At 42.9% G+C, this 16,348-nt stretch overlaps 1 protein-coding gene across 1 annotated transcript in view; it reads right to left on the reverse strand.

Moving 5' to 3' along the window:
• clybl (citrate lyase beta like) overlaps window positions 1-16,348 on the reverse strand; it is a gene marked incomplete at its 5' end in the record, with an annotated part of 60,533 nt that overhangs the window by 2,682 nt on the left and 41,503 nt on the right. Inside the window, 5 exons of the mRNA XM_083996674.1 lie at window positions 759-883; window positions 4,711-4,878; window positions 5,385-5,478; window positions 6,998-7,099; window positions 11,719-11,907. Of these exons, the coding sequence (XP_083852800.1) occupies window positions 759-883; window positions 4,711-4,878; window positions 5,385-5,478; window positions 6,998-7,099; window positions 11,719-11,907 (678 nt within the window). The remainder of the gene's footprint in view (window positions 1-758; window positions 884-4,710; window positions 4,879-5,384; window positions 5,479-6,997; window positions 7,100-11,718; window positions 11,908-16,348) is intronic.

The raw sequence follows: 16,348 nt of genomic DNA on the forward strand, positions 1-16,348 counted from the left end.
GGGAGAGAGGTGTGGGCAGATTGTGTATTACCTCAGCAGATAGCCCACAGAGCTCAACACACAGGATCCAACCATGCACTAAATTAGGAACAATAATATTGTACACTTAATTTGCCCAACCCCCCAACCCACCCCCCCATCCCAAACACACACACACACACACACACACACACTCACGTCCTATGATGTCTCTGAGAGTCACCCAGGGGTGTACAGTATGTATTCTTTGGAACTACAGAGGTGTGTGAGAGGATACACAAAGGAACAGTCTGAGTCTCAGAGCGGAGAAAGACCGCTGTCATCTCCACACACACACACACTCACACACACACACACAGTTCTGCATACAAAATAAATCCAGTGGACTATTCAGGCTCTCCCCCTCCTGAAATTTGTGACAAAAGAGAAATATTTTGTGAAGTCAACAACGTGAGTCTAACAGACTTCAATGAATGAATGTCACATTAAAAAAAAGATGTTGGAGCCTCAGTAAAATGACAAGAAACCTCCAGTAAGTAACTGCTAAAAGACATTTTGATCTTTGCATACAAAATTAAATTTAAGCCAAATAATAAAATCCCCTTTAAAGTTATACAGTTATATCCTTTTTTGTCTTGTGGTATGTTCAGGAATTCTCTCAACAACAAGAAAATTTGGTTATTTCAGAACAAAATTTTATTGTGAGTGAGAAACTAAAATCCATTTTTAAATTGTAAAATAATTTTACTTTTGGTAGAAAAGTATTAGTTAGTTATTACCTTGCCCTCCTTCTGGTGTTGGTCAAAAGCAGCAATCAGCTCTTTGGCCCACTGGACCCTCTCCTGACTGGGGGAGAACTCCTCCTGCACAGCCTGAATCTGCCCTGGATGGATCACCTGTTTACCTACACACACACACACACACACACACACACACATTTAAATTTACAAAATTTAAATTTTTACTCGTTGACAGAGTTATTTATTGACCTTCCTTATTAAAACTGTTCTGCACAGAACTGGATGGAAAAAAATAAAAAGTCTGAGCTTTGCAAGACAGACTGCTGCTGCTGCTGCTGCTGCTGCTGTGAGAGAGACGATGACAACAACACACAGAGAAATGAAACAGGAGTAACAGGAAATGCACCATGTGTGTGTTGTATATACATGTGTCAGTATGTTCAGAGCCACTGACGTGAGTCACAGGAACATTGTGACATCATGAAGGAGATCGAGTGTCTCCTCTCTCCTTGCAGCGCTGCTGTCACTGAGGGCTCTGAGACGCTTAGTTACACTTCTATGTGTGACAGAAGTGTACACACACACCCACACCCACACACACACACAAGCTGCCAAGTGTATCACTTTTAAATTGGCAAGGGGAACACACAAAGCTAGACACCAGTAATTCAAGTAATATTGATAAATACACAATGAACAATCTGAACATATTACATTCAAATATCATCACCTTTTTTCTATAAACACATTTCTATATTGGTGCTGTATGTATATAGTACACAGGTGTATTTATGCAGTTGCACACCTTTCGTCAGACAGTTTCAGACATGACATCTTGTATCCAATTGAAACAGAAGCCCAACATGGACTTAAGGCTCTGGTACAATCCCCCCCAACCCCAACCCCCCCAATCCCTCTCAGTTAAATGTGGGCGAACGCCACAGACATAATCCCGTGTACATTTGCAGATCAAACTTGTAGTGATAAGTTAAGGTTATGAAACGTCTGGTGAGAACGACGGCTCAGCAGCAGCCAGCAGGAACTCGACACTTTAGGGCTTAGCTCTGTCGCCGACAACAAATCCTTCAAGGTGGCTGAGCAGGCGGGCTGCACGGGCAAAAAGAAGAAGAAGGGGGAAAAAAATTGGAGGAGAGGAGGAGAGGCAAGGAGGGGAGAGGAGGAGAAGAGGAGAGGAGGCGAGACAGGAAGGAAAGGGAGGAGGAGGAGAGAATCCACTCCCTTCATCCAGCTACGCTCACCCCAGTTAACCTCCGAAAAACACACACCACAGTTACACAATCAACACACTGTAGTTAAGTGCTCCAGCAATTACTGTCAAGAGAACATAATTCATAAACGGCAATTTATAATAAATAGATACCTTTAAGGGATGCGAGCACACTACGAAATATGTTCAAGAGCCGGTGTGTGTCTACGTGTGTGTGTGTCTGTCATTACGAATGCATGATTGCTGATGCGCGTTTGTTTGTGTGAAGCAGACGGACTGCAACTGCACATTTTCTGTTGGACAAACAGCCTGAGGACTCCCCAGGGCCACACTGAAGATGAGTGTGAGAGTGTGTGTATGCATGCATGTGTACAGTCTTGGACAAATGTGTATGTTTTGTGTATGTGTTGCTTCTGTATTTAAATTCCAAAAGGATTTTGTTATTCCTACTTTTTACGAATTCTGTTTCAACGCAACAACCTCAGTGTGTGTTTGTGCATTTCTAGTGTATGTGTATCTGTGAATACTGAGGCAAGAGGAGTGTGTATTCCCTCCTCTGCCACCTGTTTTACTTCTGGGCTAAAGACAGGAGCATGTTTCTACACTGACACTAGCAGGCTTAAATATACTGTAAGGGGGTCTCTTTGTGTGTGTGTGTGTGTGTGTGTGTGTGTGTCAGTGTAGGACAACAGGAGAATGACAGAGCGAAGAAACAAACAGGGTGATTCAGGTGCCCTCCAGTTACAACCCATTGGTTCCCTTAAAATGCATCATTCATGCCCTCCAGCCAATCCCGGCCTGCCATGTGGTGCTGGCATCTCATTGGAGGATTGCTATTTAGCAAAGTGCTCTCAGGCGAATGATGGGCAGGGTCCCGGGGATGGAAGTGAAACACGGTCCCTGAAAGCAGAGAATTTTGTGGAACCGTTTTGATATTTTTGGTGGGAGGCAAACAAATCTACTGGGATCGTTAGGTCAAACACACACACACACACACACAGTCGACAGTTGACAAAACGAGCTGCCTATGAAGTGAAGATGCTGCTCTATTAAATCCCTTAATTAATTACAGTGCCCCTCAACAGATCTGATGTCAGTGTTTTGCAGGATTTTGCCTTCACACCGTCCCGTTGGCCAGGTGCTTGTGTTTCACCAGTGCGTTCTGCGCTCGGTGCTAATGGGTGCTGTATGCGGCTTAGGTAGTGCCAAGGTCAATTACTGCACAGGTAGAAGCTTTTGGCTGCACCTTATTATTGCTTAAGCACACTCGGGCCAGTAATAGCTCCTAAGATTATACTGCACAGAGTGCCCATGGCTTGTAAGCCACTAATCCAGTGATTTGAATGGTGCTTTCCATATCAAATCTAACCCATTTATTTCATCAAACGGCTGCTTCCCTTCATTAGCTTTTACCACATGTAAACATCGCTGTGTGCTCTCTTTGATCAACTTCTATTTGCACAAGTACGAGCAAAACAAAACACTGCATTTAAAATATTTGCATACATTTTTTTTTTAGAAACCCCCCCTGTGCCGAACATATCAAGCAAACTTGCCACGCTTTTATTTGGTTAAAAAAAAAATACCGTTATAGAACTGCAAAAGGACAAACATAGAGCTGAGTAAATACTGACGTAAACACACACACACAAGCCTGCAACACCAGAGAATAGAGGTGGCAAATGGGGTCATCTGGAAAATCAGAGAGAGTCACCTACAAGATGTTTGGATGATGTGAAGTGCAGGTAACACGTGTGTCTGGGCCGCTGCAGCATGGAGAGTGTGCTCAGGGATTTTAGGCTTTTGAGCCAAGTGTTTGTTTTCTCCATTTCTTTCTGTTGTGAGAGCTGACGAACGCCTGACGCTGTTGTGTTCTCCATTGATAAAAAAAAAAAGAAAAAGAAAAAAAAGCATCTTATTTTGAAATTATCAATTGTCAATGGGTGAAAATACGCAGAGCAAATGCACTGCCTCTTCTCCAATGGAGGACTGAGTCAAATGTCCACTTTGGGAAAGGCTGTCCTGCCTTCTGTGGTCTGTTCATGCAGCTGGTGGGGCGCGCGCACACACACACACACACATTCTGAAAGCGTTGCCTGGCTACAGACACACACAGCGCGCTGTTAAAGTAGATGCTACCACACTTTGCTAATAACTCCCTTTAATCATACTTGCACACGCTTACGCATTTGCATATGAGCAGGTATGAACACACACCAGAGTGCAGACATACAGACACAAAACCGCTCATGGCAGGCACAGCAGAAATGTCAGACAAGCATTTAAGCACTGCTGTGTTCACAATTCACTTCAGCAGCACTGAAAGTGCTCAAAAAAAAAAAAAAAAAAAAAAGAAGACAAAGACAAGCAGCCACAGGCACAATGGTCATTTTAAAGTCAGCTCGTCAATACAATAGGCAGTAAAAGTGCATAAATTTCAAATTAAAAGCCAGGATATGTTCCACACTCGACCAGTTTTTCGAAGCAACATTTTAAAATTTGTCAGCCAGCTCATTTTCTATTCTCATCTGAAGCAAACTGACACAGTGTCACAGAGGGGAACGAGGAGTGAAAAGTGTCAGATTGTGGGAAAGAAAGTTGAGGGAAGGAGTCACTGTGCCGCATTTACAACACAGACTGACAGACTGGAAAACAAATAAGGCAACAGCAAAGGAGAGTGATGTGGAGCAGCAGCTGCAGAAATCAGAGGACAGACATGTTCAGATCAGGCACGTTCCAGGTGCAGACAGTGAGGAAATTCACCTGTGAAGCCCATGAGAGCTCCCTCTCTGGCCTGCCGCCTCAGCCCCTCCACGTCTTTGTAGTCGATGTAGACCAGGTCGATAGCCTGCAGCCCGAACGCTTTGGTGGTCACGACCACCTTCTGCCTGGCGTAAAGAAGCTCCCTGGCATCCTTAGTCCGCGTGGCACCTGAGGAGAAAAAAAAAAGAAAAAAAGATGCCGTTACACACAGCATGTACGCGATGTTGCACATCAGTCATGACCTCGCCTGATGTTCAAAGAAGTAAGGTGAGGAATTACACTGACGTACATTACATCAGCCTCTCTTGTTCTCACGATAAAGTCAGTTTTGACATTTGGATATCTCCTTCTTACATCAGAGACTTTGTAAACCTTTTCTATGTCATTGCCAGGGAAAACACCTGATGGTTGCCTCTGATATGTGCTGATAAAGAAAGAAGAAAAGGAAGTGGTTCTTCAAGTCCATCTTATCTATTATGTCTGTATGAACAGCACGCCTACCGTAATTTTGCATTATGTCTCACATATATCTACAAATAAAAATACTTAATTTGTAACCACTTTACCTGCAGTCCTATAATCTTTTGGCTATGAACTGTTTGGATTTTACTAGTCAGTATAAACTGTTGGTCTAGGCCAAAGAGAGGACGTTAAACAGAAGGTGGAACAGGTACCTATGCTGGCACAGAAGTCATCAGAGCCAAACACCACACCGTCATGGTGAAGACCGGCCTTGGGAGCGAGTCGACGGATTTCCTCGCATACCGCCTGGAGAGAAGAGACGTACATTAGCATAATACAGACTGACGAAAGTGACACGGACGCAAAGAGGGAGAGAAATGTTGGGACATCTTGGCACACGTACTGCTGAGTAAATCTAATTATACTATGGTGGTTCAAACAAACCTGGGCTTCCTTTGTAGGCAGAAAAAGCATCGTGAACAGACGTGATCACACTAAATTCTCTCTAACAAACATGCCAATAAATCCACGTCCATCACACACTAACCTCACTCCAGCTTCATTTACATGAAGAGTCATATGAATGTACCAGACCGCTGAAGCTACCACCAGCAGGCAGATAGATACATGATGGACACATGAAAGCAAAGTAAAACACCCAAGACACGTTGTTATGAAGGGCTGGTATCGAACCTCCGTAATTTTTGAATAACACAGCAGTAAAGTTTTTACCTGTCAAGTGCAGGAAGCTGCTTAAGTCATACTTATAGCTTTGTTTGCTCATTTGACAATCACATATCACCTGATTTAAATGTTATTTTGGCCCATATGAGATGTGTTGTTATTATTATTACAGACTGTAAACAGAATTAAATTACACATCATTTTGCTGTGATCATTTTGTTCATGGTTTTAAAAAGAGACATCGATATCGTGCATGTAGAGAAAAATGCCAAACGACAACAAGCCCTTCTGCTGAGGTAAGCTACTAGTCCCAATTACTATCCAGTCAGGAATGCAAAAAAAAAAAAAAAAAATTAAATTAAATAAAAATAATAAATCTGGAATGTGATTGTCTGTGGTGAAGAGTGTGAGACAATAAGAACACGTCTCCTGCTTTTGTTGGCCTCCAAATTAATTTCACCACTAGCTGTGCCAGAGCGATTTTTTTTTTTCATGCTTGTAACCTGGGGTTCAGTCTGGGCAAAGATACAGTGTGTTCTCAAGAAAAGCACACAGAGGCAGCCCCCTGTCATCAAAACACACAGGCACAAACACACACACACACACGCACATACACGCGTGCGCACTCAACGACCACAAACACAGACGCAGAATTAGAGTGGGGGAACTAAAAGACGAATCAAAAGAAGGAAGGACAGCTTGTTTCTCCCCAAATGCCCAAAACCATGCCCTTTTCCCCATGTAGCTGAAGGTCGTGCTGCACTATAACAGCAACTGCTTTGATGCTTGCCAAAATATCATTAAGAACTTTTCCACTATGATGATATTAAAACAGTTCTAATTAAAAAATGTCAGCGTGTCTGGAAAGGGATAGAGAGAGAGGCACACACACACACACACACACACACACACACACACAGAGACACAGACAGACAGACACAGAGAAAAAGGAAACAAAAAAAATAAAAGAGGCTCAAAAGGCTCATTTTGAGAGACTGTCCGAAGGCTTTGAATCCCTTTCATTTTGGACACGTGGAGTGCTCGGCTTCGCTGATGGAGTCTTTAATCTAAAGTGAACAATGGAGAAAACAGCAAAATGTCTTACGCAGGCAGTTTTTTGGGGGGTTTGTTTGTAATTTACCTTAAAATTGAGCAGGCCCACAGCGGTTTCCACAAAGGTGACCAGGCGAATGGGTTCTGTCAGTGCCCGTCCTTTCAAGTTGTGCTGAAACCTGTCAACAAACTTAACACACAAGGACAATCTCGCGCGCAGCTCATTAACAACACCCACTGATTCTGTGAATAGGAAACAATAAAAGCCCCAAAATAACCACAATGAATTAATTTGTTCTTACTACTTTGTGCAATCACAGTTCATTAGATGTCTGTGCGTTGCTGGGGCACATATATTCTCTGTGGCGTTTGGCTGTATAATAAAAACAGCTTTTCCGGCTTAGGATCAGCTTGAATCCCGTTTGATAATGGTCTTGAAGAAAACACAGTGATTTGGAGGATTGTATTTCTGTACAAGTTCCTGCATTTCTTTTTGTGCTAAAGTGTCAGTGCTGCCCTCGGTGGCTTAAATCAACATTATTATAGTTATATGAAGGAGAAAAAAGGGGAAACTCACACTGAGATACTGAGCTATTTTGTCAAAGTGAATTTAAAAACTTGAGGGAAAAAAATGTTGAGCAGTAATGATGGTAAACGATATGACACGTTTTTCAAAATCCACTGTGGGGTAGGGACAGACCGAGGAGGAGGGGGGGCAAAAAAAGGATCTTATTGTTCAAAAAAACTCACTTTTGATATGAATCTTGACACCTTTATTACCTACACTGTTCCCACTGCACTCCTTATTCAGAGACACAGCTATGAGGGTTCAAATAGCAGGAAAAGCGAGCACAGGAGAGCAGCAACAAAAGCCGGTGAAATGAAATATTTTACATTATCACCAGGGTTCCCCCACCATCGTCTGAAGTCTTCTGCTCTACCTTCCGTCTGAGGCTCTGCGCAGCTACAGCGAGAGCTCCCCCGAGAGAGAGCGCACACATGTAAATGCACGAGCACATGCATACACACACACACACACACACACGGCAAACCGAAGAAGAAACAAAAAACGCAAAAAAAAAAAGGAAGAAGAAACAAGATTTGGGATGTCTGTGAGAGTGTTTTACTCCAACATTATTCTGTTTTGTGCGCGCGCCCCCCCACTCCTCCCCTCTTCCTCCATGGTAGGGAACAAGGAGACTGGAGCAACAATCAGAGTGTGATGTGACACTTTGCTGAGGCCTTTATTCTGCATGACTCCTGCTAATATGCAAGCTCACCTAAGTAGGGCTTTAAAACCAAGTTTAATTCTTTGAAGACCAAAGCATTCCAATTTTTTCCAACAGACCAGTTCACAGCTAGCCCTGGACTGCCAGTGGGGTAGCCCAAATTCCTAAATCTATCATCTGGAAACACACAAAAGCCCCCTTCGTTAGATATTTCCTTTCAAAGCCAGTCCAAAAAAAAAAAAAAAAAAAAAAACAAGAAAGAAAAAAAAGAGGAGTTAAAAAAAGCTCAGAGTAGAAATGTCTAACTCCATGTCCCCCCTTCCTCTCCTTTCTCTCACTCCCTCTTTGACACACCAGGAAAAAGACAGATATAAATAACCTCAGGTACAGCACTGCTATTTTTCTAAATGAAGAGCAAAATAACCCCTGTGCTCGCACTCACCACTCTTGTTCTCGAAACTGAAAGAGTGGGCCTCCATTGAAGGATTTCAAAAAATAGGGGCAATTTTAATCATCTCTCCATTCAATCTCAGTTGGATAAATCATATCTGAGAGATTTGCATAAATACAAACCATCAAAGACTTTTCATCTTCAAAGAGGTTTTCAAGACCCAATAGGCTTTGTACTGTAATCATCTGAGGTCACAACCCTGTGGGAGCAAGGCTGCTATGGCAACATAAAAACTAACGCTGGGGGCTTAGCATAATACTACCCCCCCCCCCCCCCCCCCCCTTTTCTCCCCTCCTTCGCAAACACAGGAAAGGGTGGTGTGGTGTGGTGTGGTGTGGTGGTGGTGGGGTGTCCGAGAAGGAGTGTGAAAAGAGGGTGAAGATAAACCTATTTCTGTGACAGAGGAAACTAGGTGTATATGGGACGTTGCGGGGGGAAACCTAGCTGATGTTACACACAGAGATTACCACCACTACACTGAGCCACGCAAACCCTAACAGGGCCGCGGCGAGCCCAGCCGACTGTTTAGATTCCGCTGAAGGAAAACAAACGACGGCTCAATGCAGCACCACCGGCTAAAAAGCCTCCGAGGCTCTTTGATTACATGTTTCTGTCCTTCTGCTGTATTCTCCTCTTCGGCTATTATACACTTTGAGGGCCTGATTTACACTGCATAAGAGCTGCTATAGTCCTCGGCCATTGTTCTTCTGGCGCATACAGCACCCATTAGCTGTCAATGGCTCCCAAAACTAGGACCCTTTAAAGATGTTATTCACTACTGAATTGAAAAAGAGAAAAGGAAAAGAAAAAAGAAGAAATAACACCTCTTCTTGCCATTCAGAGCCACGCTACAAACAAGCCCTCTGTCAATTTCACCACCCAATCATGAAAAGAGAAGGAGGGAGAGATGGAGCTGGAGAAAGGAGGCTATAGTGGGACAAGTTTCAATTAATTTTCTTCAAAAGGGGGCCAGATTAAATGTTTCCGGCCTGCTGAAGTGTTCATTTCACAGAGGGGAAGCGGAGAAAGGGATGAGGGGAGGGGACAGGAGGAGGAGTAGAGGAGGAGGAGCAGGACAGGGTGCGATTCTTTTGGTCCCAGTGCACACCAAATAGTGTGGTGGGCAAAGAATGCACATGGCTCCGAATCTGTGTGAGAATTGTCCTCAGACAAAGGAGGGAGTTACGCCTGTTATAGCCCAATAAGGCCTGTCAGTCACACAAGGGCTGGGGGAGAAGGGAAAGGCAGAGCTAAAGATTTCCACACAAAGGGAAACAAGCAAGTCCATCTTTTAGCAACAAATCAGTCTGGAGGCTCCTGTGCTAATATCAATAAAAAAAAAAAAAGAGTAGAAAAATAAACAAGTGAGGGATTTACTGCGCGGCCTTACAAGAGCGGAAAAAAATCAAACACATGCTTACAACACTGGCAACATGAATATAAACACACAGAACACAAAGATGCAATTAAACGGGCAAACACGAAAGAATCAAGGTCCGGACGTCCAGAAACTTGACTTTGTTTCAGGAGCACGCATGCACCTGCTGAAGTAGAAACACACACACACACTTCCAAAAAACATGCTGTAAACCCAACGCCAAAACAGTTTTACAGCGCACTTAAGAGGGGAAACATGCCAACTGGAAGGTTTGACTTGAAGAAACTTAACATTTTAAGTGTTTCTTTGCCACAAGGCGCTGGCACTAGAGGACGGGGTTGGGGGGTGGGGGTCCAGCTAAGCAATTATCCTCATTTTCAAGCTCTCAACATGTTCACTGTGACGTCCAGCATAGTAATAACAATAATCATAATTATATAAGTGTGATATTTAAAAAAATTAATAAAAAACAAAAACAAATTAATAATGCAGATCTTAAGTGCCATGTTTTAAGTGAGGGGAAAGCAGCACAAGGAGAAAAGGCTGAGCCCAAGGAGAGAATTAGTGAACACCTGTCAGCAATTACACAAGGAAGAAAGAAAGGGCAGCAGGAAATAGACGTGTTCTAATTAAAACCACTAGTTAAAAACTTCCTGCTCCTGCCCAGGACCATGTCTGAGTGGATATTATGTGGATATATTTTATGATACGCACATAAATGTATGTACATGTGGGAGACTGTATGTGTCCTCATGTGGACAAGACACCCCTCCATCACCACCGATTGCCTCTGTCTTTCTCTGTGACCTCTAAAAAAAAAAAAAAAAAAAAATCTTAATTTCTACTCTCCCTTAATCAGCAACAACTGTATTCACGCACACTCAATAGTAAAGCAGGCTGACAGCAACCTGGTTCCTCGCGGTGAGCGAACCATATGGAGCTGATCGGAAAGGAGCGCATTAATGATGTCACTGTCTCCTGACCTTTCGGGACCTGACATCCGTACAGCGCCCCTTTATAGAAAGCCAGAGGGATGGCCAAGCCCAGACAAACACCTCTTAACTAGGGGAGCAGGCGCAAGTTACTATGGACAAATTGCAAATGGTAGTTTATAAGAAAACAAAAGGGGAGGAATATTAGACACGCAGCAAGAGTGCTAAATCAGTTTGTGTCGTGATACGTCTGTGTGGTCTTTCTCTTACACATGACCTCTTGATCTTGTAAAACAAGCGGACAGTTGAAAAACATCTTTAGAATAATGAAGAATGGATTTTTATTAATTAAATTCGCCTGTCTGGGCTGAGTACTTTTAACAGTGATTCAATTAATTCATAGCCACAACATGACACTGTTCAAGACAGTCTCCAGTAAGTTCAGCAGTGGCAAAAGGCACCTTTGTGTTGTTACAGAAAGCTATCGGGCTTCTGAAGCTAATCCGAAGAAATGTCATCCGCTTCTTGAGCCGCAGCCAAGAAAAACACTCGGTCTGTCCCTGAGTCCTGCCTCGGGGATCGATTCCCACTTTTACTGGGAAATGTATGGAAAAGTTTGTTATGATTGCTTTGAAGATTTCCGTGGGTTTCCCATTACTGTATAAGAGCAGCACTGTGTTTTCTTAAAAGACACCCAGAAGCGAAAGAGAGAAAAGTCTTGCTGTGTATTTTTAGTCTAATGTAGTTATTTTCATGTATGTTTTTTTAAATGTTTTGTGTTATTTTTTCTCATTCTGCGTACCAAGAATTGTACCTTACCCACTGCACCTCCTCCGTGTCTTCCACTTTGGGTAACATCATGGCAGGAGGGAGAACCTCAGCCTGCAGGATGACCTGCAGGTCAGCTTCAGCTAAGCCACTGGACACCGAGTTCACCCTCACACACTTCTCTGTCCTGCCCAGATCCAGTTCTGCAAGCATCCTGGGAATGGTCTCTCTGGCTTCACTCTGCAGCACAGAAACATCACATAGACAGAAATGATTATTGAATGCAACAAATTCAGTCTGAAATAACTAATAAGTGCAGTTTTGTTCAGTGTAAGGCCATGTAACAACTGCAGGAATAATAAACCACAAAAATGTATTAATAATGACAAAAACTCAATCTCAACTCAATCAAGAGAGATTGTGTGCATTTACAAAAAATACATGAATACAAATCAATACCACCAAACAATAATAATTCAAGAAGAATGCAATTTCCGTCAAGGAATTGTCCCTACATTAGTAATATTGTCCATTAAGCATGATCATAAAAATAAACACATCATTACAGACACAAACTCTACATAATAAATGTGGGAAATTGACAAAACATACATCAATCTGGAATAAATTACATCAGGATGTAACACGAGCTTATTAAAAAAAAAAGGCACAGTAATCACACGTCTGCACTTTCCCTTGACAGGCAGCTCATCTATACACAGTATATCACAAATCAACCAAACAGAGGCTGCACCCTCAACCTTGTTCTCTCAACGAAGGCATTGTATGAGGCGAGCATGAAGAGAGATGAGGAGGATGAAAAAAAAAAGAGGAGAAAAAAAAAATCAAAGAGAAGCCCACAGTCCCAACTTCTATCAGTAACACAGTAGCACACGCCGCTTTATTCAAACCAGATGCTGGGCTACAGGAATGGAAAGAAAGAGGGATAGAATGGGAAGAGAAGTCTAGCTAGTGAGAGGAGAGAGGCTCTCTGGAAGAAATGTGGTCCGAGTTAAGCAGCATGAGGAAATGGTAGCTTAGGAGTTGTCAGGTCAGATCAGAGGCTGGAGCCTTTGAGTGCTTGTATGTGTGTTCGGAGATGCTCAGATTGAGATGTTTTTCCCTCCTGATGCCATTTATGTTACTGAAAAAATCCCCTTATAAATATGAATACTCCTACAATAATGGCAGATGAGGTTTTCTAGATGTGTATTCACAAATTAAAATGTAGTTATTTAAAATATGGCACCAGTGAATTGTGTCAAATGTGAGCATCATGCTTGATGAGAAATTACAAATACACTGCATTTGCTACCAAACTAACTGATCACTGTAGTAGTGCTTGTGTGTGGGAAACAGAAACCCACAGACAGATACAACATGTAGAGCCCATAGATCACAATCTCTTGTAAAAACTCAAAGTGGACTACAGTCGACCTAGGTTCAGTTCTATTAGATCTTATGGGGACCCCTCAAGGGTCACGGGACAGCTTCTGAGACAAAACAGCCCCTGCTCTGATCTCCTGGAATGCAGAACTGTACTTGATATTATGAACACCCCTTCAGTATCAATAAAATATGGTATCAAAGTACATATCAAAGATTTGCTCGGATTTAATAGGGGTCACGGGCGGGCTGGGCTGCTGTGTGTCATCTGCGTCTCCCCCGTTCCCTCATTGAATGCGACGCGAGGGATTGTCGCACCGTATGATGAGTGCACTGTGATCCTTGACTCTTACTCAGGTTTTGCTGGAACCTCTCTCTTACCGTGGCTCTCATAAGCCCAGATAGACCCGTAACTGTATCGTGGTAACTTGAAACGGATGGAGCGATTTACGCAGCCATAATTCACTATTCATAAACCTGCTACTTGGTGGATAAAATTCGGGCCCCCGTCAACTCTGCAGTTCATGGTTACTGGAGAAAATTGATATGTGAGGAGCCGCTGGCTGCTTCATGTGCCAGGGAGTCACACTGATCCCTGACCAAACTAAATAAATAGTGATCCAAGTGATCAAAAAGCATGGTTTATAACATTTGCAGATCAAATAGACTGGAGAGAGTCGAGTCTCCAGCTCAAGCATCTGCCTGACATATAGGCGAGCCTGCATGTATAAAATTCTTTTAATGTGACCACAAACCGCTCATTGCAAGGATTGTCTCCTTTTGCGACAGCGTTTCTGAAAACATGACACCAGGTACGGCTGAGGAGAGATAGCCAGGTCACTGTGCACTATCCTTTCTTTTATCTCTCCTTCTCTCTAAAGTGAGAGAGAGATTATTCTGCCAGACACCTTGACCCCTATGGGCTCCGCTACTCCAAGCTTGAATAAAGCCCTTTGAAAAGGAGATATTTTACATTAATGGACAGCCATCCAACAAGTTGCTTCAAAGCTCCCTCCCCAATCACCTGGTGTCCCACGGAGAGCGTGCCCTAACGTCAGCTCCATCTCCTCTTTGATTCCCTCCATCATCCTCATCATTAGAGGCTGACACACGGGCGGGCGGGCGGGCGAGCAGTCGGCCGAGTGGGCAGGGCCCGTCGAACGCATATATGCACACATGAAGCTTTTCAAGTGCAGAAAGCCTGACCTTCCAGGAGAGCGAGGGCAGCTCCTTAACACACAGCCTGAGTCTTGACGCTCAGGATCCTACCGAGTGCTGTGTATATGTGACCCAGCATGGCTGCTGCCTTGTAGACACCACATCAGACCGGAGCATCCAAACTGATGTGTGTACAGGCCACAGCGGGACCACCTTCCTCTCCAGCATCAGATCATGGACGTCCAGCTTGGCCGCCACGCCGCTTTAAACAAGCAACGTCAAACATCGCCTCTGGACAGACTGTGGGTGTAGACTCGCACTCCATGTCCCTTCATTCAATTTGAATTAGATCTCAGTACAGTGGTAGTTGTTATGTACTGTATATGCAGGGTAGAAATTGGGGTACAAAACAAAAAAAAAACCATGCATGACATAGCATTTTTAGGGAGACCATAAAACAACCTGGGTTGTTTGTTTTTTTCTAGTAAAATAATGATTGTACATAAATCAATAGTCTAGGAACTGGAAGCATAAATTAAGATAATTTACAAGATTAATAAGTCATTGTCATTCAGTATTTCTGCTGCTGACAGCTGTGGGTCTAGATTCTCAAAAAACAACTTGTATGTAGCGTACATCACGTATTCCATCGCTGACATACAGCCTCCAACCCGTGGTATGCTGTACCTTTTATTCTGAATATGTATAGATGTATACATGTGTGTGTGCGGTTTACAGGAAAAAGAGTGGGAGATCATGAGTCACAATGAACACACTTGTTTTCCCCCTCATTTTTTTTTTTTTTTTTACCTTTTGAGAGCTGGCGTTTTGCACCCTGCTGTGCGACTTGCGATGCCATTTAAAATGAGCTGCAGACTATTGCAGGTGATGGCTGCCTGCCTGAAGTGCGACTGTGTATGCATTTGTTCATCTGCCTTTGTCAGTATGTGTGTGTGTCGGTGTGTGTGTGTGTGTGTCTGTGTGGTAGCAAGCTTCAAGTTATCGTGGATGGGTTTTGACAAGTGACGTGCTGCACTCCAGAAAGCTGGAGTGAGATGACTGACTAATTCAGGCTAGGTTGATAACTGAGATGTAGCAGAAAGAGATTCAGGCGTTCGCTCTGTCAGCTGGAAACACACTGTGTTATCTGCTATCCTGTCAGGGCAGACAACAAGATATAACTAGCAGGACAGAGAAGCAGGGATTTGTAAATCATTGAAACCTGCTTGTCATAGTTGGTCAAAACTGACAGACTGAGCTGGAAAAACAGCTAGTTATTACACAGTACTTATACACTTTAATTAGCCATGAAAAGATCTCATTAGAGCGGTTTAGTTACACTTCATCATCACAAGCTGCATGGCAATGTTTTCAGGGAATAAATTCCCAAGGCTTTGTATCCATTTTGGAGAGAAAATGGAAGCGCTAAGTCTTACTGTTCCCGTCTGGACTCACTAAAGGAAGACTAACTACAATTATTTTTGTGTTTCTGCATTGGTTTTGTTACTTTTGTTAATTTTTTAGCTAAAATTTAAGCATGTTCTTTTATTATTAAGCTATGTATGTAAGTGACTTACATTAGGTTTTGAAGACTGTTGCTGGTAGTGAGAGGTGATGCAGTCCTAGCTTTGGTTGAAATTAATGTTCATCTGAGTTTATATGCATTAGATGAGAAAAAAAACTTCTGTGTCTTTACATTTAAATGTAATTGTACACAACATGCATGATCATATCATTGAAATACCATTCAACAGATTTGAGAGCAGTAATGTGGCTAGGCCAACCATATGGCAGAGGCGGCTGATGCATCATAAAACTGTTTGTATTTCGAAAATGTTAATGCAGCACAAACAACCATTTAAAATGTGCTAAGACATAAGACGCAGTCTCATGTAACCTAATAATCTGTTACATTGCTCTGGAGGCAGAGCAAATGAAAGTAAAGCCGTAATGTGGGAATAAAAAAAAAAGTCTGGGCAGATGCTTGTGAGGATGGATATCTTTCCCAGTTGCCTGGAACTGACTCATCCTGGAGTCACAATCGGTTCATGCGGCCAAGGTGCTAATAAGGTGAAGAAAGTGTGAAAACAAAATAAACAAAAGTCGCACCATTTCACAAAGGCCTGTGCAATGAATG

Source organism: Trachurus trachurus (genome assembly GCF_905171665.1).
Source record: "Trachurus trachurus genome assembly, chromosome: 21".
NCBI lineage: Eukaryota > Metazoa > Chordata > Actinopteri > Carangiformes > Carangidae > Trachurus > Trachurus trachurus.